At 39.1% G+C, this 23,729-nt stretch overlaps 2 protein-coding genes across 5 annotated transcripts; one reads left to right on the top strand and one right to left on the bottom strand.

Annotated features, from left to right (window-relative positions):
* The first annotated feature begins 1,609 nt into the window (after positions 1–1,609).
* LOC118212480 (urea transporter 2-like) lies at positions 1,610–14,933 on the top strand. 4 transcript variants are annotated; one of them, XM_035390373.1, is made up of 10 exons: positions 1,610–1,645; positions 7,742–7,885; positions 10,107–10,293; positions 10,441–10,630; positions 10,844–10,972; positions 11,397–11,589; positions 12,081–12,228; positions 12,546–12,680; positions 13,827–13,876; positions 14,147–14,933. In XM_035390373.1, the coding sequence occupies exons 2-10, from the start codon at positions 7,784–7,786 to the stop codon at positions 14,459–14,461; spliced, it is 1,449 nt and encodes a 482-aa protein (XP_035246264.1). In that variant the 5' UTR covers positions 1,610–1,645; positions 7,742–7,783; the 3' UTR covers positions 14,462–14,933. The 4 variants fall into 4 exon arrangements, with proteins under 4 accessions (XP_035246264.1, XP_035246266.1, XP_035246265.1 ...); XM_035390372.1 differs by lacking the exon at positions 1,610–1,645 and adding an exon at positions 6,487–6,616; XM_035390375.1 differs by lacking the exons at positions 1,610–1,645; positions 7,742–7,885 and adding an exon at positions 6,486–6,616 and having other exon boundaries at positions 10,164–10,293.
* A 674-nt stretch (positions 14,934–15,607) lies between these two features.
* LOC118212263 (RGM domain family member B-like) lies at positions 15,608–23,729 on the bottom strand. The gene is made up of 3 exons (XM_035389980.1): positions 23,104–23,729; positions 20,604–21,109; positions 15,608–19,416 (listed from the first exon to the last, which is right to left on the bottom strand). Exons 1-3 carry the CDS (start codon positions 23,207–23,209, stop codon positions 18,700–18,702), a joined length of 1,329 nt encoding a protein of 442 aa, XP_035245871.1. The 5' UTR covers positions 23,210–23,729; the 3' UTR covers positions 15,608–18,699.

Here is a 23,729-nt window from a genome sequence, read left to right as displayed (position 1 = left end):
TGCCACTTTCGGGGTCACAAATTCTAAAAGCAGGCCAAATGATTAAACTTGCCAGATGTCGAATGTTGTATTCTGGAAAACACATCTGAAAGAAAATAGTACACTACTGAGAGCTGTTATGGCAGCCAATACTGAAAACTACGCAGACCTTTTGTATCTTGGGCCAGCTTCAATCTAATCTTTCCATATGCCTAGTTTAACTGTGCAAAATTCTGGTTATTGTTTTGATATACACAGTCCTTGATGATGTGACAGAAGGCCATGTTATGTTTATGGAAATTAGAACTTAGTGCTTGGACCCTCAGCACTGTATAACACTGTTTGGTGCCAAACTTGCCCCAACATCTTCAGTACTTAGAGAAATATGTTACTTTTAAACATTACTTGGTTCCCTGTTATTATAATTGTGGCAAAGATAAAAAACAATTCTTCTTTTTATAATTATTCATAGATAATAAATATACCTAGTACTATACCGCAATGTGACAAATCAGTCTCTGAGTCTTTGAAATGAATTTGGATGTTGTCCTTTGGATGGTTAGGCTGCATTTATAATGTTGAGTTATATTGTATCTTACTGGTTGACTGTGGCCATATTTTTTGACCCTACAAACATATTTTTACATGAACTTGGTAGATGTTCATAGAAACAGTATGTTCAGTTCATTTTAATGATATGACAAGGAGTTTAAAGAGAAACATTGTAAAAACACTTTTGAAAACATCCAAAATAGCAACCACTTTAAGATTCTGGCAGCCCATAGGGCAAATATTTTGAACTGGTGAAGGGATTGGTTACTGCAGGAAGATTGAAATCTGTGCATAGTAACAGAGATTTTAAGATCATTTTTGAAGTTATTTTAAATATTTGAAACTCTATACTGCCACCATGTGTGCTGATTGGGTCTATGCTGGTGCTGGATACTTCATATAACAGTCAATGTGAATGCCTAGTTACATCATTATGTATAATACAGTATTTTGTGGAAGATAACTGCTTAGAACACAACATAAATTCCACAAGATACTACAATATACCTAAAACTAGCAATTTCGGTAGTATTATATTGTATTTCATTGAAGATAATATTTACCAAGGCACAGTTAATATTTAATGTGTTTCTGTTAAACCACAATATCACAATCCTCAAACTTGACCATCAAAACCGGTACTCAAAAGCAGTTAAAAACACAAACCATACACAGCACTAAACCTTTGTGAAACTACTACACCGAATGCATTCGCTGACAGTGTTAGCCTATGGTCGGGATTAACCCCTTAAGGTCTGAGATCAAAATATGTGATTAGAAGGTTATTAACTGAATATTCTAATGCTGATGTACCTATCTCTTCTGGTAAAATGGTTAAATGAAAAACAAAGCATTCCAAAACCCCTACTCTAAGGGTTAATGGGGGGAGTGGGCAGGTATGCACAGGAAGCAATTAAAAGTTAGCGTTTTAAGATGCATACCCTCTGGACAAGGTCAGAAGCTGTACAGTGCAGTAAACATGCAGGGGCTATAGAGAAGGGACGTTTAAATAGTTCCAGACAGAAATATTATCTAATTAAGGGAATTAGTGAGAGTGCACTCTTCGTAGGTGGCTTGCCTGATAAATGCTTTCAACAATTCTCATTCTTTATTGGTGAGTATACTGCACGTTCTCTAAATTACCTTGAGTGATTTACCAGAGCAGGCACACAAATATAAAAATAATTGTACCTCCATATCACAATTTATATAAATAATCATACATGCTTGTTTTGTTTTTGACTATTTCTTTGTTTTAGTCATTTGTCCCTTTCAGTGACTGACTTTTCAATATTTTCTGTGAATGTTTTAATTGTTCATATTTCTATACTGACATTAACTTTGAGGGTACAGGGGATATTGGTGAAAAGGTTTTATCATCTTGGCAAATGGCACATCAGACATAAATTTAAAAATGTCTTTGCTTATGCAGTTCCCTTTCTGAAGTATTAAAGTACACTACAATGCCAAAAGTATGTGGACATCCCTTCTAATCAGTGGATTTGGCTACTTAATCGTACTTAATCATTAATCATAAGATGCCACCTTTCTAACAAGTCAGTTCACCAAATTTCTGTCCTGCTAGAGCTGCCCTAGTCAACTGTAAGTGCTGTTATTGCGAAGTGGAAATGTCTAGGAGCAACAACAGCCCAGCCGTGAAGCGGAAGGCTATGCTGGCTCACAGAATGGGATTGCCAAGTGCTGAAGCACGTAGTGCGTAGAAATTGTCTGTCCTGGGTTGCAACACTCACTACCGAGTTCGAGACTACCTCTGGAAGCAATGTCAGCACGAAGAACTGTTCGACAAAGGGCTTCATGGAATGGATTTCTATGGCCGAGAAGTAGCACACCAGCCTAAGATCATGATGCGCAATGCCAAGTGTCGGCTGGAGTGGAGCACACCGCCATTGGACTCTGGAGCAGTGGAAGCATGTTCTCTGGAGTGATAAATCACACTTCATTATCTGAAAGTCTGACGGACGAATCTGGGTATGGTGAATGCTAGGAGAACGCCACCTGCCCGAATGCGTAGTGCCAATTGTGAAGTTTGGTGGCAGAGGAATAATGGTCTGGGGTTGTTTTCATGGATTGCGCTTGGCCCCTTAGTTCCAGTGAAGGGAAATCTTAATGCTACAGCATACAATGACATTCTAGAGAATTGTGTACTTCCAACTTTGTGGCAACAATTTTGGGAAGGCCCTTTCCATGGTTTAGCATGACAATGCCTCTGTGCACAAAGTAAGGTTCATAAAGAAATGGTTTACCAAATTTGTGGTGAAAGAATTTGACTGGCCTGCAGAGAGCCCTGACCTTAACACCACCAAATGCCTTTGGGATGCATTGGAATGCTGACTGCAAGCCAGCCTTATTGGCCAACATCAGTGCCCCAACCTGGAAGCGAATCCCTGTGGCCATGTTCCAAAATCTAGTGGAAAGCCTTCCCAGAAGAGTGGAGGCTGTTATAGCCACAAAGGGGTGGGAGGTGTGGGGGGAAGTCCATATTAATGCCCATGGAATGCGGGTGTGATGTTTGGGTGTCCACACACTGTACTTGTGGCCATGTAGTGTATGTCTTACTTTTCTCTTTACAAAAACAAGAATGAATCCATCAGGTTTATAACCACTCTGTTAGTTGCCATGGAGACACTTGTATTTTTCCACTTCCTCTTTATAACAATGGATGTCTTGGAGTGTACAGTATGTGAACTCCAGGTCTGAAATCATGCTGTTTTTATTCATATTTTTTTTCTCTAGAATCTGCAGTCATGATAGGGTTCAAAAGAAGAAGAAAAAACAACAAACAAACACATGTATTAATTCAATTATTTGTAACTATAAGTAGTTAAATATATTTACATACTAGTATGTACATAAACAAACATACATATTAATAAGGGTAAACAAAATCAAATGTCAAATAACAGTTGAGAAATGCTTTTAGCAGTACATCATTTTGGAAACATATAATTCAGGGAGCGTATTGACAAACCAGGACATACAGTACATTTCCTTTCGACAGAGTAGGCAAATGGCTTGTAGTCCTACTTGTTGAAAATCAAAACAAGCAAGAGTACCTGTTTTGTCATGGGTCACATATAAAGCACATTTGACATATGATTTCTCATATTGGGTGCTATGCACTGACGTGTCTTGGTATAAAAAAAACTGTCTATGAAGTTTCCGGTTCTGTATAAGCACGTGTAGTATGAGCTTTTTGTAGTTCCCTGATCCTCGACCGACACATAGCAGATTTAAGCCATCCCTTCAGGTTGCAAGGTTAAAAGGATCGCAGAAAATGTTTGGTATGACTAAATCCTATTTAATTATTCATTTATTTTGGGTCACATAAAATCCCATGAAAACAATTAATTTCAATTAATTTAAAAAACAATTAATTAAGATATTTTATCCAGATCTGCACAGGAATAGACTAAGCATATTACTATTACTATCCTCTAGAGGGAACTAAAATACTACATAATTATCTTTAGAGCATAAGATATAAAGATGGCCATATTCAACCAAATGCACTTTGACTGTTTAAGGGGACATGCAATTAAATCAAAACCTCCATATTAACACTGTATCTCAATAAGTCATAGTTTATGCATATCAGCTACAGAATTGCAATGTTCCTGAAAAATGTGATGTTTCTGCAAATGTGCATGAAGTCATATTTTAATTTATTCATTGTTTCACATATACCATATTTTTGTAGATCAGGTAAGCTGAGCTATTTTTGTTACTGTATGATTTTATTTAGGATATATTACTATTTTCCTTACCTCAACAATATGTAGAAATACATTGCATTAATACAATGAACATAAAATGAGATGATTTTTTTGATGATTAGGAAGATGAAAGGTGAAGTGGTTGTATTGTGTACACACTACAGTGGGAAATATTTGTCATATGTAACAGGTTAATTTAAAAAGCATTCCATGTTATATGACACAGTTCATTCTGTCTCTTTGTGACACTTCATTGTGTCTCCGGCTTGGAGTTAGTTTTGATTCTTTAACGTCACCAGTTCAAGACCACTTACATAAGAAGAGGACACTTGACTTTGTTAGTCATTAGTCATTTTTTTTTTTCGTTGATAAGGCTGACTATTTGTTCTTCTTTACCGTGCATTTCTCAGTTTGTGATCTTGCAGACCAAAATGATTATATAACGGTTCCATTTCTCCACACATAGATCTGTGTTTTAAAGTACTCTGGCACCCTCTGCAGCAATTGGCTGGAGATCATGCACAACGATAACAATACCCAAAAATGGCGCTTTTCCATTTTTTATGCAGCTCTCAGAAACGTGAAATTTTACCCACAAAGAATCTTGGTCGGTCTTGTTTTTGTCATTTTTATATATTTTTTATTTGTTTATTTTTATTTATTTATTTATTTTTTTGAGAAAGTTTTGTTCTTTACACAATCATTAGAGAAAAAACAAGAAATGGCATATTCTAATGAAGGGATACACAATGTTTCCAAAGACATACAGTGTGGTCCATAAGTAGTTGGACTGTGACACAATTCGTGTTGTTTTGGAATGGAGCATCACTAGTCCAAGGTATTCTGCAAATTTCAATGTTTCTACCATAAAATGGTGAATTGAACACTAGGTCACGCATTATTTCAAAGTGGCCATTGCTATGATGTGTTCGTCCTGATTTCGGCAGCTGGATAAAAACGTACTCCTGCTCTTCCCTAAAACCTTGCTGAATAAGTTTCTCATCTCTGGCAGGGAGCATTTTAATTTTTCCCTCACATCGTGATACTGTATCACGTTCATGGCTTGGTCACTGCTACTTGCTTAAATCTCACAGGAAACAACAAGATTAAAAGCTCACAAAAAACAAAAAAAGCAGTTTTATTTCAGCGTCATAATTTTAAAAATGTAAATGTAAAATGTCAGATGCAACCTATATTTGCCAACAACACAATTTTTGTGTTCGATTATAAAAGGCAACCAATGTATTCAACTCTTTCCGAGACTTTGATGGCCCCACAGTTGAATAAAATTACATTCCTTTCTGCGTTTCATGCGCGACAAGAAACTAAACTAACAGCAGCACTCAAAAAGATTTGTGGGGTTGTACCATAGCGGTACCAGTCTTGCCACGCATAACTGGACAGTCCCCAAAGAATCTTCTTTCCTGCCCGACAGATTTATATGCACGCCCATTTTCACTCATGCATTTCAAATGCATTAGCAGCTCAATGATGAATATCCAATCAACCTGATGTTTCAACACTGTTTTCTTAGGAGTCCAAACATTTTAAAATGGAAGTAAACTGGGAAATGATTCCTACAACCCTCAACACTAGCACACCACATTCGGATAGCTCAGCAGTGGTCACACCAGGTAGACTTATCAGAGCTAGCCTTCATACTATTATATTATTACCGGCTGAACATAACATACATACATACACATATATACATACACACAAACACACATATATATATATATATATATATTGCTAATGGGTTAAATCTTTGTGGTTCCTAAAATATGCAATTAATAAACACAGTTGGTTGTTTCCTGGATAATTGTATAATTTACTACGAAATAAACTAATAATTTAGGTGTCTAAACAGTGGTAGGCAATTGGAATCATATTACAGGCTGGTCATATAGAAGATGAGATGGCTTCCCTTCGGATTTTTAGGACAGAATCATTTCTCTCTTTACCTATTTCTTTATATTTTGAGACTGTCACACGCCAATGTGACAGTATTCCAACTTTTCAGCTGAGGATCGCTTTCTTCTTGTGCTCAAAATAAAACAAAACCTGAACTCATAATTGCGCTCTCGGTGTTAGCTCCCGGTCTCGGCCCTGAACTGTGGAGAGCAGCACACCTTTAAGCACCTGGGCTGATTAGTCAACGCAGCCCAGGTGTGTGTGCTCTCTCCACCAGCCGGCACAGCTGAGACCAATCCGCCTCTCAGGCAGACCGACTGCCACAGAGACATCAAACTTCATTACGTGTGCATAGTCAGGGAAGAAAAGCTAAAAACGCAGTTTATGGACATGAAGAAGCAATCCGTTATATGCAAGAGAAATTAATAAATGCTCTGGTAAGTTATGCATACTTGTGAAAGATACACGTTTGGTGACTTCATTGGGTGGATCATACTTGGCTCAACAAATGCATTTGTCATGCGACTTCGCAATACATGAACCAAGTTAGGTTAAGCAGTTACATGGAGCAAGTCATTCAAAGCAGTGGAATGTTTAGGTGACCAAAGCTATGACAAACATGAGCTGAATGCCAAAATGACAATGAAAACAAAGGGATATACCTTTAGGGAGGTTATATAGCCTACTTCGTTTTATCATTCCTCATTTTTCAAATTTTTTGCTTCTCTCCATAATTGTACAAGATCAATGTTGTTTTTTGTTGGAGGATTTACAGTACTGGCAAATAGAGCCTGTTGAAACTTTGATTCCTTCTTGACAAAAGCATAGGTGTTTTAACAAATATGTTTTCCTGTGGCAGAAGAGTGAAACTTCAATGTTAAGTTTTTTTTTAAATTGCATGCGGATTGAGCATCAGATGTGCCATTTCGGTTGTAAATATGTGTGTCTGTGTGAGTGCAGGTCTGTGTTTGTGTCAGGGGAGGTGTCCATCTCCCTCCCCCATCCTTTCTTTCACTATATGCGCCTTTCTTTTAGTTAGAAGTCAATTTTTAAGCATCTTAGAGAGAAGTTAGTCTGTAACAGTTAGTTGGAAGTGCCATCTGAGTCCTGCATCTAGATCTGATGTTCTGCATTTCATCTCAGGTTTCTTGGAATACTCTACTGTCTTTTGGTTTTTGAATATTGGGATTGGGATTACTTCGGGACAAACAAGCTGCTGTTTAGTATCTTTAATACATTTCTTAATTTTCATCTGGTTGTGAGTTGTATATTTTGACAAGGGTTGACCCCAAAGTTTGCTCTACCTATGAACAATTTTGGTGATTTAATTTATAATTCACATCTTCGATAATAATTACCAAATTGAAATCAATAAATATATTTTACATGTTGGATAAGTGAGGTGTTTTAACAGTTGATGCACTTCAGTTTCAGTATTCAGCCGTCAAACGAGAGTGCTAACATTTAAACTGCTTTGATTGGAAAATAAAACATATTTCACATGATTCTCACCTTGTTGAACGTGTTTGCATTTGTGTTACGTACAATCAACACTCCCAAAGAGAGGCAGAAGAAAGGAGGAGCAATGTGGTGGAGTATAAAAAATGGGTTCAGATTTAAGGGAGCATAACCTTCCTCAGGATAACCAATTAATAGTACACCCAGCACACACTACTGGACACTTTTATGCCCTCTGCAAAACTGAGGTAACTGCCTATTTTTACGCTATGTACTGTGTTTGTGTGTATGTATGTGTGTATGTGCAATGCTGTAGCCACATATGAGGACACCAAGGTCCAGTTCTCATAAATTTTTCATGTGAAATTTGAAAATGTATGTTATTCATAGCTATAACCACATGAACACAACATATTTTATGCTGTGCCACCGCACTGTGTTAAACTGTGTGCCCAGCGCTCCCTGGCCCACAGGCTGGTTCAAGTGGAGAGCTCCTCTCTTGTCAAGGTAGCTGTATGTATGCACCCTTGTTCTGGCTTTACAAAAAAAGGAACATCACATGCCTTTGCTGGCTACCACACTATTTGAGTTATTTGCTTGCATCTCCCACAATGGATTCATTTTTTAAATAATTATTCATAGCTCCATGTGCAGGCAGCCATGCTTAATATGCTTAGTTTAACATGCTTGCTTTGAACACATCTCCCCACATATAATTGTGAGGTGATAATTTAATGGAAACGACAGAATCTGCCATTTTTCTATTGCCTAGTTCATATGGGCATAAAGTGCAGAAATATACTGCGAAAAAAGCAGGAAATTGGTGTTATACAGAATCCAAGTTAAATATCATACATTGAAGAGCACAGCATTTAGGATTAACTTATGCTGCTGCCCCACATGTTTTTTTGTTTGTTTGTTTTTTTGTTAATTAGCCTCTTTTACAGGACTCTTACACATACACACTTTAATTTTGAAGGCAAAAAATATTTTTGTTGATGGGCTTAAAATCTTTCACTTCATGCTTTCATGTACTTTTAAATGGTGTCAGCAGTGTACAAGTGCTATTTTAAAAAAAAAATCTTTTAGACAATAAAGTCTTGGATTGGCTTAAATGTGTAGTGCAGTGGTATTTCAACAAATTTCATGGTTCTGAACAATTAGCCACAATACAACCTTATCTTAGCACAAATGTGTGCCACCAATTATGATACTATATAAATATAAATACTATTCCTTGACAGCGCTACAGAATATCCCCAGGCCACATGTAAACCACAGATAAGGGACAGGTATACATCTGTGAATGAGCGTGACTGACATGCGCAGCCCACAAGCAACTCTGACGCCTCAGCAGCCTTTCACAGACGACCATGATTGAGAATGACTGAACTTCTCATGATTGACATGTTTAACATGTCTTTATGATGGTTAGACAGTTACGGCGTGCTTTTCAACGCAGTACACCCTGGGCCAATAAATCTTCAGCTACTTCCTTATTTTAGTGCAGCACATAAACTTTCCAAATATCTGAACGGCATGTCAAGCATTTCAATCTCCCACGCAAGACAGTGTGCTACTGAAGGCTGGGGGTTGAAAGATTTTAAGCTGTGCTAAAGTTACGCCATCCACATGAGTACCATGCTTTGCATCTTTAATGGACAGGAGTTGTAATTATTTGCAGTTATGGTCATTTCGGAATGGCAGTTAGAGAAATGGTAAATGGACTGCATTTATATAGCGCTTTTATCCAAAGCGCTTTACAATTGATGCCTCTCATCCACCAGAGCAGTTAGGAGTTAGGTGTCTTGCTCAGGGACACTTCGACATGCCCAGTGCGGGGATCGAACCGGCAACCCTCCGACTGCTAGACAACCGCTCTTACCTCCTGAGCTATGTCGTTAGAGTTGTTCAAGACAGAGATACGAACAGGCTCAGGTACATTTCACAGACTTTTGCGTCATGATTCATTTAATATTGATAGGACCTCCTTCAGGTTCACATTACATAGCATTACTGGTATTTAGCACATTCTCTTATGCAGACGTACAGATCACAGAAGCCCACGGACGGATATGACATAAAAAAAAAGAGTACTGTGTAATGGTTCATTTTTGAGAGATGTCTTGTTACCCTATATTTACCCAGGTGTTTTTTCATTATTCATTTCTCTATATATTTTTAGTATATTACCTTCTGACGTGTGTTCTGGGTAAAGCATTTTCCATACTTATGATGAAACATTTTCTGTTGGCTAGGCCATAGTGTATCACTGATAATTCAAGGTTAAGGGGGACAACTATTAAAGCCTATATATATATATATATATATATATATATATATATATATACATATATATATATTCATTAGTGTACTTAATTTTCCTTCCAAATAATCATAAAGCTACAGTTCTTTAAACAATACTTAAAAACATTTATTTGCCATACAGTAAACCTTGATGTCTCACAGGAACTGGAAGCTCTCGTAATGAATACAAATCCTGAGATGTCTGCAAACCGCAAAAAGCAGGACGAAGAAAATATTGGCCACCAACAGTCAGAAGTCCCCTCCACAGCTCAGAGGGCCAAGCTTGGGCTCTTCAGGGTGATCTCCTACTTCTCTGGAGACATGAAGATCTTTGGAGAATGGATGAAAAGTGAGATTTTGTCAGTGGTAATTTGCAGAGCAAGGGTGATAAATCAACTTCTTATTGTTTAATGCCTAGAGAAATACATCTAGCACAATTTCAGCTACACTGATCACAACCTGCTATAATGCTTTCTTCTTCTCTATTTAAATCTAGGGCAGTTTTTCCTTCTGCAGCTTCTAGACTGGGTGCTTCGAGGAGCAGCACAGGTCATGTTTGTCAACAATCCCCTCAGTGGCCTAATCATCTTTGGTGGATTAATACTTCAGAACCGATGGTGGGCACTCAATGGCTTTGTGGGCACGCTGTTTGCCACTATATCTGCCCTCCTTCTCCATCAGAGCAGGTATCAACACTTGTTTTTCAGTTTATACTAAAATTATGACCATTGACACTACATCATCTTTAAGTTGCTTAACATTTGATTAATGATTTGGTTGGTTGGATGATGGGGTTATGATTTGATTAAATAATATATTAAATTATATATATATATGACCTGCAAATTTTTGTATGTTTCATTCTTGTAATATTTCTTTCCATTTATGTTTTCCTACAGGGAAGCAATAGCTGCTGGTCTATATGGATACAATGGAATCCTGGTTGGCCTGCTAATGGCAGTCTTCTCTGATAAGGGTGACTGGTATTGGTGGCTTTTACTTCCAAATATCTTCTTGTCAATGACATGGTGAGTGTAAATTATTTTCTCTCCTTGGAAACATATCGTTACCAAAGCTTGAATTAACAAACCTGTTTTGGACAGGAAAAACCTACCAGTTTGTAATGTATTTATATCTGTAATATTTGATGTGAGACCAGTTTTGTAGCAATAAAATAACTGTGCTACTCTGAGATCAGAATGTAGTTATAAATACTGTAATATATAGAATTTAAATGGACCACGGGTCCAATTAAGAGGTTATTTTGAACCTTCTATTTAAAGTACATTTGAGGCAGGATGAATTCCATTTAAGTACATGTGAGGCAGGTTTAAACTTATAATGTTGAAACCATGTTTCTCTGAATAGTTTTTGAATACTGTGTGGTTTTCACTTGAACTGTCCATTTCCACAGTTCTGTACTGATTTACCGATTTAATCTCCATTTCCAAGCCCAATAGTTTCCAGTGCCCTGGCTTCAATCAACAGCAAATGGGATCTTCCTGTTTTCACCTTGCCTTTCAACATCTTGGTCTGCTTGCACATGGTGGCCACTGGTCACTACAACCATCACTTTCCTCAGGTCCTCATTCAGCCAAGGACGTCCCTCCCTAACATCACCTGGTCAGAGATAGACGTGGCCAAGGTAAGATAAACACACTTCCAGCAAACATGGTTCCTAATAAGCAACAGCAGACATGTGAATCAGAAATAAAGATCAGTATCCAGTGAACAGCTCTGTCAAATTTAATGAATTGAGACAGGGCTCATCTGGGAAGTAAACCATCCATACATAAGGATAATGGGACAGCAGGTCTGCAGTTTTGGAATGCTGGCTTAAGTGTGTAGATATGAGCTTGCCCCAACGCTGGTGCTGTCTTTGTGTTGTTCGGTTGAGCTGGAAATTCAGAATTTTCAAACAGTTGACCAGATTTCTTACACTCAGCCACAATAAATGTTCAAAGATAAGTGCCATGATATTCACAACTGGAGAAACGATTGTTTATATAGCTCGAGTCAATGCATGTTTTGTCTTGCTTAGGCAAAAAATTATCAAAACAATTTTTCGAAATATGGACAGAAATGTTGAAACGTCGATACAGTATGTTGATTTTTTTTCATTTTGTTTTTGCCCAGCTTTTTCGTGCAGTGCCAGTTGGAGTTGGACAAGTATATGGGTGTGACAATGCATTGACTGGAGGAATTTTTATTGTTTCCTTGTTCATTTCCTCACCAATTACTTGCTTGCATGCAACCATTGGCTCAACCGTTGGCATGGTGACAGGTGAGGGCTTTGCTTGTTTAACTTTGTGGCAGAGTAATGGACGTGGCAGGTGGTGAGTGACTATAGACAATGGATGTTTTGTGAGTGGGTGTGGGTATGGTCCCATTTACATTTTCTAGGTCTAATGTATGATGAATGTGCATATGCATCAAATGACCATGAGGGGAAAAGAGAGAGCAGTGGCATGTCATAGATTTACAGAGAGAAACCCTAAAACAGTAGCCTACTTGGACACAATTAAGATAAAACAAAGGGAAATATAATTTTGATATATTGTATGTAATTTACATCACCGACAGTGTCTCAATTTCTTCCAGGTCTTGCACTTGCTGCACCTTTTGAGGATATCTACTTTGGTTTATGGGGCTATAATTGTGTTCTGGCCTGCATTGCAATTGGAGGAATGTTTTACGCCCTGACCTGGCAGACGCATCTCCTGGCAATTTTCTGCGGTAGGTTATCTCAATACCGGCAGCCAGCTTTCTTAACCTGTGGCAATCCTTTCTTCCCAAGCATTTAAAATGACAATTTTCACCTGGGCATACTACTAACTGATAAAAAAAAAAAATTAATATTAGTTTGGGTTTGACCAAATCTCCACTTAATAAACATGAAAATAAAGCCGCTAATTAAGATTTGCTTTTTCATGCTCTTCAAATACTTCTGTCACCACTTTTTTCTCTGATCCACCTTAATTATGAATGCATTTTATAGCGCAATGGCAAGTTGTTAGGAGAACTAGCTGGCTTTTGGGCGGCGCACTCACTGTCAGCACGATATTCATGACGCAGAGCCCCCCTGGCAGCACGCAGTTAGATCATTTGGGACCCATTGACACCAATGAGGGCTCATTTCAAAGTATATAGTCAATGTTAAATTTTTTCTGTAAACTGATTGACTTAAAATTAAACCTATCACAGTTCAGATAACCAAACGGCTGCTATACAAAGTACTGCTGCACTAAAAAGACCACTATGGTAGTCAGATAAACCGGCCATGTTCTTAATGGATTCTTGTCGTATTGAGTTGAAAATAGAACGTGACCCAGCTAACAGCGTTAGCTTGAATACAAGCGAAATAGAGGCATTTTGTATTACAAAAATGTGTACATAGACAAAAGAGCCAGCATTGTATATACCAAAAGTGAATTCAATGTTAGTACATTACATATGGATATTTCAAACTTTTTTCTGAATGATTTATTTGGTTGATCTGAGCTACTGTTCTGAAAGTTGAAAGGGTATACGATTTTTTATCATGCAAAAATAAACGAGATGAAGTGATTGTATAAAAAAAAAAAAAAAGTTTTAGGATGGGGTTACTGTGTAATAAGTGATTGGGGAGTGGGGGGGCTCCTTTCATTTCCCTGCGCGCTGATAAGAGAACAAGTGGTGTTGTTGACCATAAAGGAGTCTGTTGCGGGCGCTGACCTCAAATTTGTGGAGTGTTTGTGGCCCATTTAAAAAAAAAAAAAAATTGTGATTCTTTGCTTTATTACCATTCTGTGTGCACCGGCGCCCATACAAATAGAGGGCAGAAGATGTTGTGTTAAATTCCTACGGTAATTCATTTGCAACTCTCTCCTCTCGTCTCTGCAGCGTTTTTCTGTGCATACCTCGGCTCTGCCGTTGCAAACGTGATGGCCACAGTAAGTCTTGTTCATTAAAGTCAGGGGTTAATTATTCCACACCTTAATTTATCGTGAAAAGTATTTTTAGAACATGTTGGACAATACTTTCTGAATGAACCTTCTGTTGTCAGAAAGGTATCTGTAAACCATGGGAGTATATGCAGGACATTGAGTAATCAATAAAGACAGTAGTAAGGCAGTATAGCTTCCATTCACATAGATTGGTTTCAGAGTAATTGTGGCTTGTGGCAAATGAGCTAACATTCCTTTGATTGATTTATTTTACAGTTTGGGCTACCAGCCTGTACCTGGCCTTTCTGCCTGTCAGCGCTCACCTTCCTGCTGATCACTACGGAAATCAAATCCATATACAAACTGCCTCTTGCAAAGGTGACTTACCCTGAGAAAAATGTCAGATATTTCTTGAAATTGAAAAAAGCTGAGAAGCTTAACAATAATCAGGAGGTGCAAAAGCCAGAAATAGATGAGGACTCGGCAATAGAGCGTAATACAATGGAGCAGGAAAACATAAATGTAAACAGAAACAGCTTGGTTATAGACCTTGACAAATTCATGAATGAGGATGTACAAATTCATGTATGAGGATAAGAAAATAGGGTCTAGCTGAGAACTGGCATTGGCCTCCAGTATAGTTAAACACTGTAGCTTTGTTGTATTATTAATAAATCTGATAGCCGGACTATATACCGGGGACTGAAAGTAGTCTAGCAGTGTGTACACCTATATTACAGTAGCACTGTATCAGTATAATATACCCACAAAGACACAGGAATTGCAAGAATTATGGATTGCAAGCTATCAGAGATTCTGCATAGGATGCCATTTGGCCATACAACACAGCGGGGAGAAGGACCAGTGCATCCTTCAGTGCATGGGACAGTCTTGCAACTCGGGCTGAAAGAGCCAGGACCCAGGCTGTGTCATGGGGTAAACAGATGACCAGATGTTGTCATGTCAGATAAAGACCAGATAAGGACCTACATTATGGACTGAAAGAATGCATTATGCGTGCATGTAAATAAATGAGGATGATGATAGTATATATCAGTGTTCCCTTTGTGTTCCTTTCCTTTTATCTGTTTCATTAAATGTGCTTTCATAGAGCATAGTCTTCTTAAGTTGTCTTATAAATAAAATGTTTACCTTTTGCCTGTGTTGAAACTGCCTATCCTCGGCTATTGCCAACCGTTGTTATAAACTGTTGTCCCTTTTCAGTGTATCCATGGTATGTGGTGTGCTTATGATTGAACAAAACAGGTCTATTTGACAGAGATTTATTTTTTCCTGACAAAATGACTATTGGGATCTCAGAGTCTGTTGAAGCTGCAGCTAGCGCCAGTGTTAATCAGACAGTGACTATTATAAGATGTACTTGCATTAAATTGCTAATAGAACTACTAGATTACTCTTTGAAAAATACACCTTTAAGAATAAATTATCTATTTTCATGCTTCATATTTAGGATATATCAGAGTTACATTGCAAGTTTTGTGCTTTGAAAGCAACAATAACAATGTACATTAGGCTAGAAAACTGTCTTAGTACTTCTATTTACAATTTCCAGTTTAAGCCACGCCCACTTTCAGGTTTGTATCGAAATATACAGCCTCATTTCACTGGACTGAAGAATTACAACAAAACTACAATTGCCATTCATGCACCCACAATAGTTCCGCACTCATCTTTAGATATAACAAACAGAAAATATAAATACCAGCACTCAAGTACAATTTTTCTGAAGTGTTTTATTATATTTCCTTAGAAGGAAAGCTTAATTGTTTGTATTAATAACATTCACCATCTCCAGCCAGTTTACATGCAGCTTTTTTCATATTACCCTCATGTGAGGGTCACTTTGTCTGTACATAGAAAATGTAATCATTCATTTGAATCAATTTATGATTATGAACGATCATCAATGTTTCTTTGCATTACTTAAGTTCATCCAATGGCTTAGTATATTTGATTTCTTGTCCTAAGGGCGGCCCTAGCCTTGCATAAGCAATACGTCTTCTTCATACATTATTTTAATTGAGAACAAAGCAATTATGACAATATTAAAATACTCAAAAGGAATTTTAGTTGTAGCATATGCAGTGTTATAAATTGTTCATGCAGTCTTTTAACTTTGCCGCTGCATAAAACACACTGTACCCTGCTGATTTTCTTTTCTACCGAATAGCTAATTGATCAATTAATGACACTGATTGGCCAGAGATTTAAGTCACCTGTTGTCCCAGGTTTATATCAGTCCTAAACAGAGGGGAAGAATGAAAGCCAGCAGCACTACAGACCTTGAGGACCAAATTTGAATATGTGGTTTAGCACTAGAACCTTCACTAGCAGCTTGTCTGCAACTGTCTACATTTATTGAATTTGTATTTAGTATAGTTATCATCCATCTGACTTGCTACACATCAATTTTATCAATATGTTCATGAATATTATGAAAAAAGCTAGACTTTTTATTGATTGGAACCAGTAAAATACTGAAGTAACAACTGCCCACTAGGTGGTACTGCAGTCATTTGAAACGATTTACAACAGCAATGTGCCACTTACGTTTCCTCTGCGTGCACACACACCTAATCAGAGTACTTACAAACTTAAATCATATTACATTCATACGCCACATTAATAAAAAACAAAAAAAAAAAAACAGAATGAAGGATACCTATCAATGGTTTATAAATAAATATTATCTGATACGGTACTGTACTGTATATAGTTCTGGCAATCTCGACACAATAAATCAACAGCCATCAGACAATCAGCTATTTGCAAAAATAATAAATAATAAAGTCATGTTGGCAGCAGTTTAATAATGGCTGTAGACTGTACTAAATGTTCTCTAATTTGAAGGGATTAAATGACAGGCATTGTGTGACATGCTGGTGTGCATTCCAGGCATACATGCATTCAGTGCATCAGGTACAGCACTTCATGGACTATCTAGCAGATGCTGTATTATGGATTATGATTATATTTCACACATGGAATGAGCGCACATTGTCTGAATTGGTTTCCTGAGCAGACTGCAATTTAACTTTGCATTCCATCCATCCATCCATTTATACACCATCTATACCCGCTTATCCTGAACAGGGTCGTGGGGAGTGCTGGAGCCTATCCCAGTGTGCATTGGGTGAGAGTCAGGAATAGACCCTGGACTGTGCCGCCCTTAACTTTGCAATTCAAATGAACATGACCTTACTGCACCCCCAGGGACACAAAACTCAATTCAGTGGAAGAATGCAGGAAAACAGAATGAGTTCACTGTATGCCCGTCTGTCATCCTTCACAAGACGCACCCAAACAATTCTGAGAATCAATGATTGAAGGAATTTTCCCCACTTCTGAAAACCAGTTCTATTGCTGACATTGAAACGGACACCTTATGCACATTTGATCAGTGTGTTGCTATTAAACCTATTTTTGCTGATTTCATTTAGCCTATCTCCTAAATTAAAGGCTGTTCTACAGGTTGATGTTCACTTAAAAATTTCCCACAATATATGTGGTGAATCAGTGATAAATTTGATTTTATCCTCTGGATTGGTTATTTGGAAATACATTTTCAACCGTAAAGGTAGTAATTGTACAACTATGCTTTGCCATTTTTAGAAAAGAAATGTACTTTATTTAATGTACTGTATTGTACTGACCAAAAGGTCAAAGTATTGCAGCAGTAGCTAAATTTAAAATTTTAAAGCTCATAAATATATAAAACATGCAACACTATAAAATTAAGAGAATTACAGTGCTGACTGCCAGGCTGGATTGCTCTAAATAATCATTTCTTTGTCCCAAAATTAAATAAAAAAATTACATAAAACTATTCAGTTCTAGTTCATCAGTTCAGTCCAGTCAGATCAGCTTTCTTAAATGCACACAATTTGAAATATAATAGGTTACTATCAGGAGATCTTGCTGTAATATGAGGGAACATATGTAATACATATTTGCAAAATAAAGTGCCTCTGTTTAAACAATGTGCTCAATGTCAGGGTATTTAAAAAGTCTCAAACAAATCACTACGCGCTGCTATATGTGCAATGTACCTGAAAATAACATAGCATTTACGGACAGGATGTGTCCTTTTCCAAGATTGTCTGTTCATTTGCACAGTACATACACCCAGTGGGCACTTTATGAAGTACACCTGCCCCCTAACAGCCGGCTCCTCCAAACAGCAAATAATGTATCCGCAACTCAATAGATGAAGCATGCAGATATGATGAAGAGGTTTAGTTTCCATTCGACTAAATATTAGAATGAGAAACAAGAAGCATCTAAGCAACTTTGACCATAGTATGAGTGTGTGGTGATTTTAGGATCTCAGAAACAGCTGCTCTCTTGGGATTTTCGCACACTATAGTCTGAGAGTTTAATGGTGAGATAAACAAAAAAACATCCACCAAGCGGCAGTTCTGTGAGTGAAAATTCCATGGTTCCATGAACATGACAGGGACTTCAGTTTACTCCAATGACCTGCATAGTCCCCAGATCTTAATCCAATACAGCACTTTTGGGATGAGGTGGAATGGCAGGTTCATAGCATAAAAATCTGAAGGGACTGTGTGATGCTATTTTGTAAGCCTGTACAAAAATCCCTAATGAATGTTCCCAGCACCTTGTTGAATCCATGCTGCAAAGAATTCAGCTGTTCTAGAGGCAAAATGGTGACCAACTCGGTAAAAGATAGGTTGATCTAATTAAGCAGCCATCAAGTGTGTGTGTGTGTGTGTGTGTGTGTATATATATATATATATATATATAGGTTTTTCAATACATTACGGCAATATCATTTATTATAAAGTTCACTTTAGAAAGTCAAACAAAAACATAAAAAAGAGAGAGCAGAGGAGAAATAGTCTGTGGTGGAGATGACTAGGACCAGGGGAGTAGGACCTGGGGAAAATCTGCCAGCGATCCCTCATAGGGTGGAGTGTCTCCATATCCTTTAAGGCATTGTAGGCAGCAGAGATGAAGTCGCTGTCTCCGGTGGTGAGGAGGTCAAACACACAGGAATGGAAGTAGATGTCCTTGACCTCCAGCTGCACCTGGCACGCCATCACGGCGGCTTCCAAGGTGACGCTGCTACGTGGGGCTGCCACGAGGCCCTGATTGGCCCTGGGGTGCAGCTGACGATACTGGTGCTGGGGGCCGGCCCAGCGAGGACTCCGTTCCGGCAGGGGGAGGCGCCCGCCCTGGTCGATGCGCTCGGCCGAGGGGCAGCCGTTCACGCAGAGCTGCAGGTCCTGGCTCTCGTCGAAGGCCATGGCCACCTCCCTGGGCACGCGGGCTGCCAGCGTCAGGTAGCGACCCAGCTGCCGCACGATCACCGTGGTTCCGATGTAACCCGCGCGGACCTCCACGTGCCGCCCAGCTGCCTTTTCCACAATCCAGAGGCTGTGGCCATTGCTGCCGCCCCCACTCACTGTGCCATCCATAAAAGCGGCCGGCAGGTCGTCTGTCTGAGCCTGGTACACCTTCTGGTCCGTGCAGTCCTGGTGTGGTTTGAATATCATTGTGATCTGAAGAAAAATTTGAAATAATGGACTTATATAATCATCCGTGTATTTTTTAAATGCTTGTTCATATGGTGTTCAAGGAAGTGGGGGACTCCCTTCACAATGATTTAGCACACATTTATTGGACATCAATAGGCCACTGGAAATCGTTGAGAACAATCTTCCTCAGAGAACATAATCCTCAATCCTCATTTCCAAGGAAGAATTTTTACAATTTGATAAAATAGATGAATTGTGGAAGGAAATTTTTAGTGTGGCTGCATGTTTTATGGAAGACCTGCAGATTGTAGAATTACTATAAACCCATGTTTCCTGGATCGATTTGAAAAATAGAATACACATCAAAGTTTTCATATTAGTAACAGAGACGGACTACTTTTTACAATAAAAATCTCTATAAAGATAAGGCTGCAAGTGTCAAAAGGGTTATTGTTTCCACAAGAGCCAGCCATCATATCAAAGCCTAAATATAAAGTGCTCAACAAGATTCCATGAATAAGCTTCATAAAGAAGTCTAACGACTCCTTACATCCCATGCAGAATACCAGTGTGCACAAAATCAAGGATTCCTAGCCTTTCTCTTGATCGGTTTTATCAGCTGGACACCACAAAGAGGGACGTATAACCGCTGCATACACTCATAAGGCCCAGTCATAGACCCTGTCAGATCTAGACAGAAGACAGCAACTGAGAAGGTTATAGGATCATACAGAGCAAGCTCTTTGTGGACTGTGGATGTATGCAAAGGGACCAGAGATGTCCTGTAGGACTGAGGATTTCAGTCAGTAATTCCACGTTGCCCTCGGAAACAGCAGAGTGCAGACAGCTTCCCACTGGGCTTCACAACATTCAATGGGACACAGGCAGGCATTACATTTTTTGCATCCAAAAAAACCCTTTAACTTCCAGCCCATGAGCTGCAGCAAAGAATCAGTGAGAGATACTGTACCAGTAAAGCAGACCTGTCTCATCACAGAAACCCCCACTGGATTCATCCCACGGGCAAAGGCAGCCAAAGTAATGCTACTACTCCATTAACTTGATAATCAAAGTCAAAGTGTGTAGGTAAATACCTCAGTATACTGGCTTTAATAGTTAAGGTCGTAAATATGATTTGTTCAATGAGGAAGTTATATTAGATCCACCCTTAAAAACTGTTAAAGAGGCTGCCATTTAAAGGAATGACTCACCTTAATGGTTGCTGTGGCATGGGAACCTGCTACAACAGGAATGTTTGTTACCTGCACTGACAGGTAGTTGTTGTCAATGAGGGGCCATGCTCCCTCAACCTTACAGGTTTGAAAGTCATCCTTAAAGGTCCTAAGGTGGGGATCCCCAAAGAGGCCACAGAAGAGGTAGCCGGGGTGAGAGCCCTCTCTTGCCCCCGAGCCATGCTGGCGGCTGTGGTAGTCACAGGGCTCCGTAGGGGCCTCCAGGCGGGTGGCGGAGGTAGGCCCGTCCCTGGAGCAGTTGCGCTGGGTCATGAGGTCGCTGATGCCCAGCGTGGCCGAGTGGAACACCAGGTTGCCGCGGCAGCTCCTGGATGTGTGCTGGGTGCAGGCGGAGTAGGCCCGGAGCGCCTTGCAGAACTCAGTGTCGAAGCCATGCAGGGACGGGTTGAGGAGGGAGGTGAGGGAGACAAAGCTTGTGGTGCACTTCTGAATGTGGCACTGAGAGTATTGTGCTTGGCACTCCCCTGGGAAGCAGAAAAAAAAATCAATATGTAATACTACCTTATTATGTATAAATTCACCAGAGCTTTTTTTTTCCCCCCAGTGCGCAATGTTCACAGCAAGCATACTAAAAAGGCTATGGTTCATTTACACAGAAGAAAAAATGCCTGTCCTTATATGTAAGCGTAACAACCTATACACGATTAGAAACATGATTTCATTGGCTAAAATGCCTCTCAGTCACCGCTATCATAGCTTTACATTAGCAGGTTATGTACTGGGAAGAATTTATGCTCTCCATGAGTTTTGTTCATTTCAGGGAGGCTTGGTCTTAATACTGATAGCACAGCAATCAACACATGTCCTGTGCATGTCCTGACATTTGGTGATGCAAAACATTACCAACTCACGGCTCTGTTTAAGTTTAGCTAGCTAATAGATTCTCATATTAATCTGATATTGAATCATTTCAAAGAACGATTAACAACCTTGCCTAGCTATCGGGTCACTTATGTGACAGCTCAAATTTTTTAACCACTCAATACACATATAGGCTACTGTTTGAACAGAACAGACTCTCACAAACAGAACTATGTAAACTACTGTAACATGATAAAAGCAATGCCATTTGAGTGTTGTGTTTACATACATGTGTTAAACTTATTATTTCCATAATTACTCATTGGTACAGAACACTCAAAAAATGAGGAAGACTCAAACAGACATGAAGACATTGTTCTTTCTTTCCAGGAAAAGAGTAATACGAAGAATACAAATGTACGTATTTTATAGCATAAAACTTTTTCATTCCTCAATCTATGAGCCTGCGTCACCATGAGAAAGATAGACACCCTGCTTTCCATTGAATGTGCACAGATGAGCAGGCGATTCATTTCACACAATCAAGGTTTGAAAAACAAAATAAAAACCTCCACATTCTGCCTGCTACGCAGCTGTTAAAATGAACTCCCTTAGTAAGCATCGGGATCCTTGACCTCACTGCCCTGGCAAAATTCCACATCTTGAAATTTCACTCTGGCACACTGACTGGGCCCCTTTAGAACCGAGGGAGAGAGGGATGAAAGGACTGCTCTGTTCAAACCCAACCTTTTTGCATTAAGAATGTACTGTGTTCTCTGACCAGACTACTTCTATTTCTGAAGCATGAACCACGTTAATCAAGCAACAGAGTAAGAGGAGGGGGAAAAAAAATGTGTTTTTCACCATTACACCGAGTATAATTAGATCACCCTCAAGTGCATATTCGTGTTTTACATTAGTGTCTCCCTCTTCACCAGCCTTGACTGAACTGGTTTTAACTGGTATTCTCTCACAGACATTGTGACAGCTGCAGTTTGTTTGCCTGAATTCTGTAAGAGAAGTGCCAATTCTTCCGCTGTTCTAAGAGATGCACTATGCTTCATTAATGGTGTTAAACTAGCTAGTGTGAAAGTGCCAGGAAGATAACTCAGGACAAGGGGAAAGGTCTGATGTGCGTCAAAAAAATAAATAAATAATAAAATAAAAAAATTTAAGTACACTGACCGGGATTTTGTTTGTTGTGACTTAAATAGATCCTCATTCTCCAAAAAAGAGAGTGCAAAATGTAACATAAATATAATAACCTACTGAAACCACGGATAGAACACATAAACACAAACACTTTTCAGTGTGAAATCAGCTCTAACAGAGTAAATTCTAAAAGAGTGTGCGTTATCCCTATATCCCAGATATTGCTGAATGTTGAATTAAACCTTAATTAATTGTGCATGGACACAAACATAAAGTACTGCCTCCGAAGCCCCATCACCAAAGTTAGGTAATTTCAGGTAAACATAAAGACTTGATTTAGACTTGATAAAGACAGTGGAGCATTAGCTTGCAAGAATGTTAGATAGATCAGAAGCCTTATCCAAGGTTTCGAGTTACTAAGGCAAATATAAGTTTTTTAAGTTTTCGTGGAACGTGAAAATTTGCCAACAAAGCACAAGCGTAACGTCAACAGAGATGTTCTTACCTTTTTCTACCCAGGAGATCAAAGCAAGCGACACTAGGCAAATTGATGCTGCGTTTATGAGGCGATCAGCCCCGGGATAGCAAAATCCACTTTTCCCCATACCCATCCATCCAGGTCTCTGTAGTGATGCACTCGGGTGCTCAGCTGAAAAATAGAGCTAGACTTGCCCAGTTGCCGGGAAACTGGGCCTCAGCTTGCAATCCTCTCGCCACCTTGGTCAAGCAACAGCATGAAAAATGCTACGGTACAAGTCACGGACGCACAAGTACAATAACGACTGCAAAAGTGCGGGACAGATTCTAGCTAGTAACGCGGCGGTGTGTGCAGCTGCATGGAGTTTACGTCAGTTTCGGATGAGGTTACAGTAGGCTAACTTCGTTGTACAGCCTTCTTTTTCGAACGGCTCCAAGTGATATCTGCCGCTTTGACATTACACACGCACAACATAGAACTCACATAAAAAGGAAAATCAGATCACTTCAGTTTGATGTGATCAGCTGCAAATTCAACAATACCCTTCACGCATGACCGGAACACCCGCCCCACATCTACATGCTAGCACCGCCCAGACAACCCAAAGAAAGCCGAAGGAACACAAACGCCTATATTGGCTCTCGTTAGCCCAC

Source organism: Anguilla anguilla, chromosome 14 (assembly GCF_013347855.1).
Source record: "Anguilla anguilla isolate fAngAng1 chromosome 14, fAngAng1.pri, whole genome shotgun sequence".
NCBI lineage: Eukaryota > Metazoa > Chordata > Actinopteri > Anguilliformes > Anguillidae > Anguilla > Anguilla anguilla.
This window is presented reverse-complemented; position numbering and strand designations above follow the sequence as displayed.

Bases quoted from the DNA above. Each gene is read 5' to 3' on its own strand.
- LOC118212480 (XM_035390373.1), top strand. From the start codon at position 7,784: ATGGGTTCAGATTTAAGGGAGCATAACCTTCCTCAGGATAACCAATTA. The intron at 7,886-10,106 runs GTAACTGCCTAT...GATGTCTCACAG, and splicing joins ATGCCCTCTGCAAAACTGAG to GAACTGGAAGCTCTCGTAAT. The intron at 10,973-11,396 runs GTGAGTGTAAAT...TCCATTTCCAAG, and splicing joins ATCTTCTTGTCAATGACATG to CCCAATAGTTTCCAGTGCCC.
- LOC118212263 (XM_035389980.1), bottom strand. From the start codon at position 23,209: ATGGGTATGGGGAAAAGTGGATTTTGCTATCCCGGGGCTGATCGCCTC. The intron at 21,110-23,103 runs GTAAGAACATCT...TCTGCTTCCCAG, and splicing joins GATCTCCTGGGTAGAAAAAG to GGGAGTGCCAAGCACAATAC. The intron at 19,417-20,603 runs GTGAGTCATTCC...ATTTTTCTTCAG, and splicing joins ATGCCACAGCAACCATTAAG to ATCACAATGATATTCAAACC.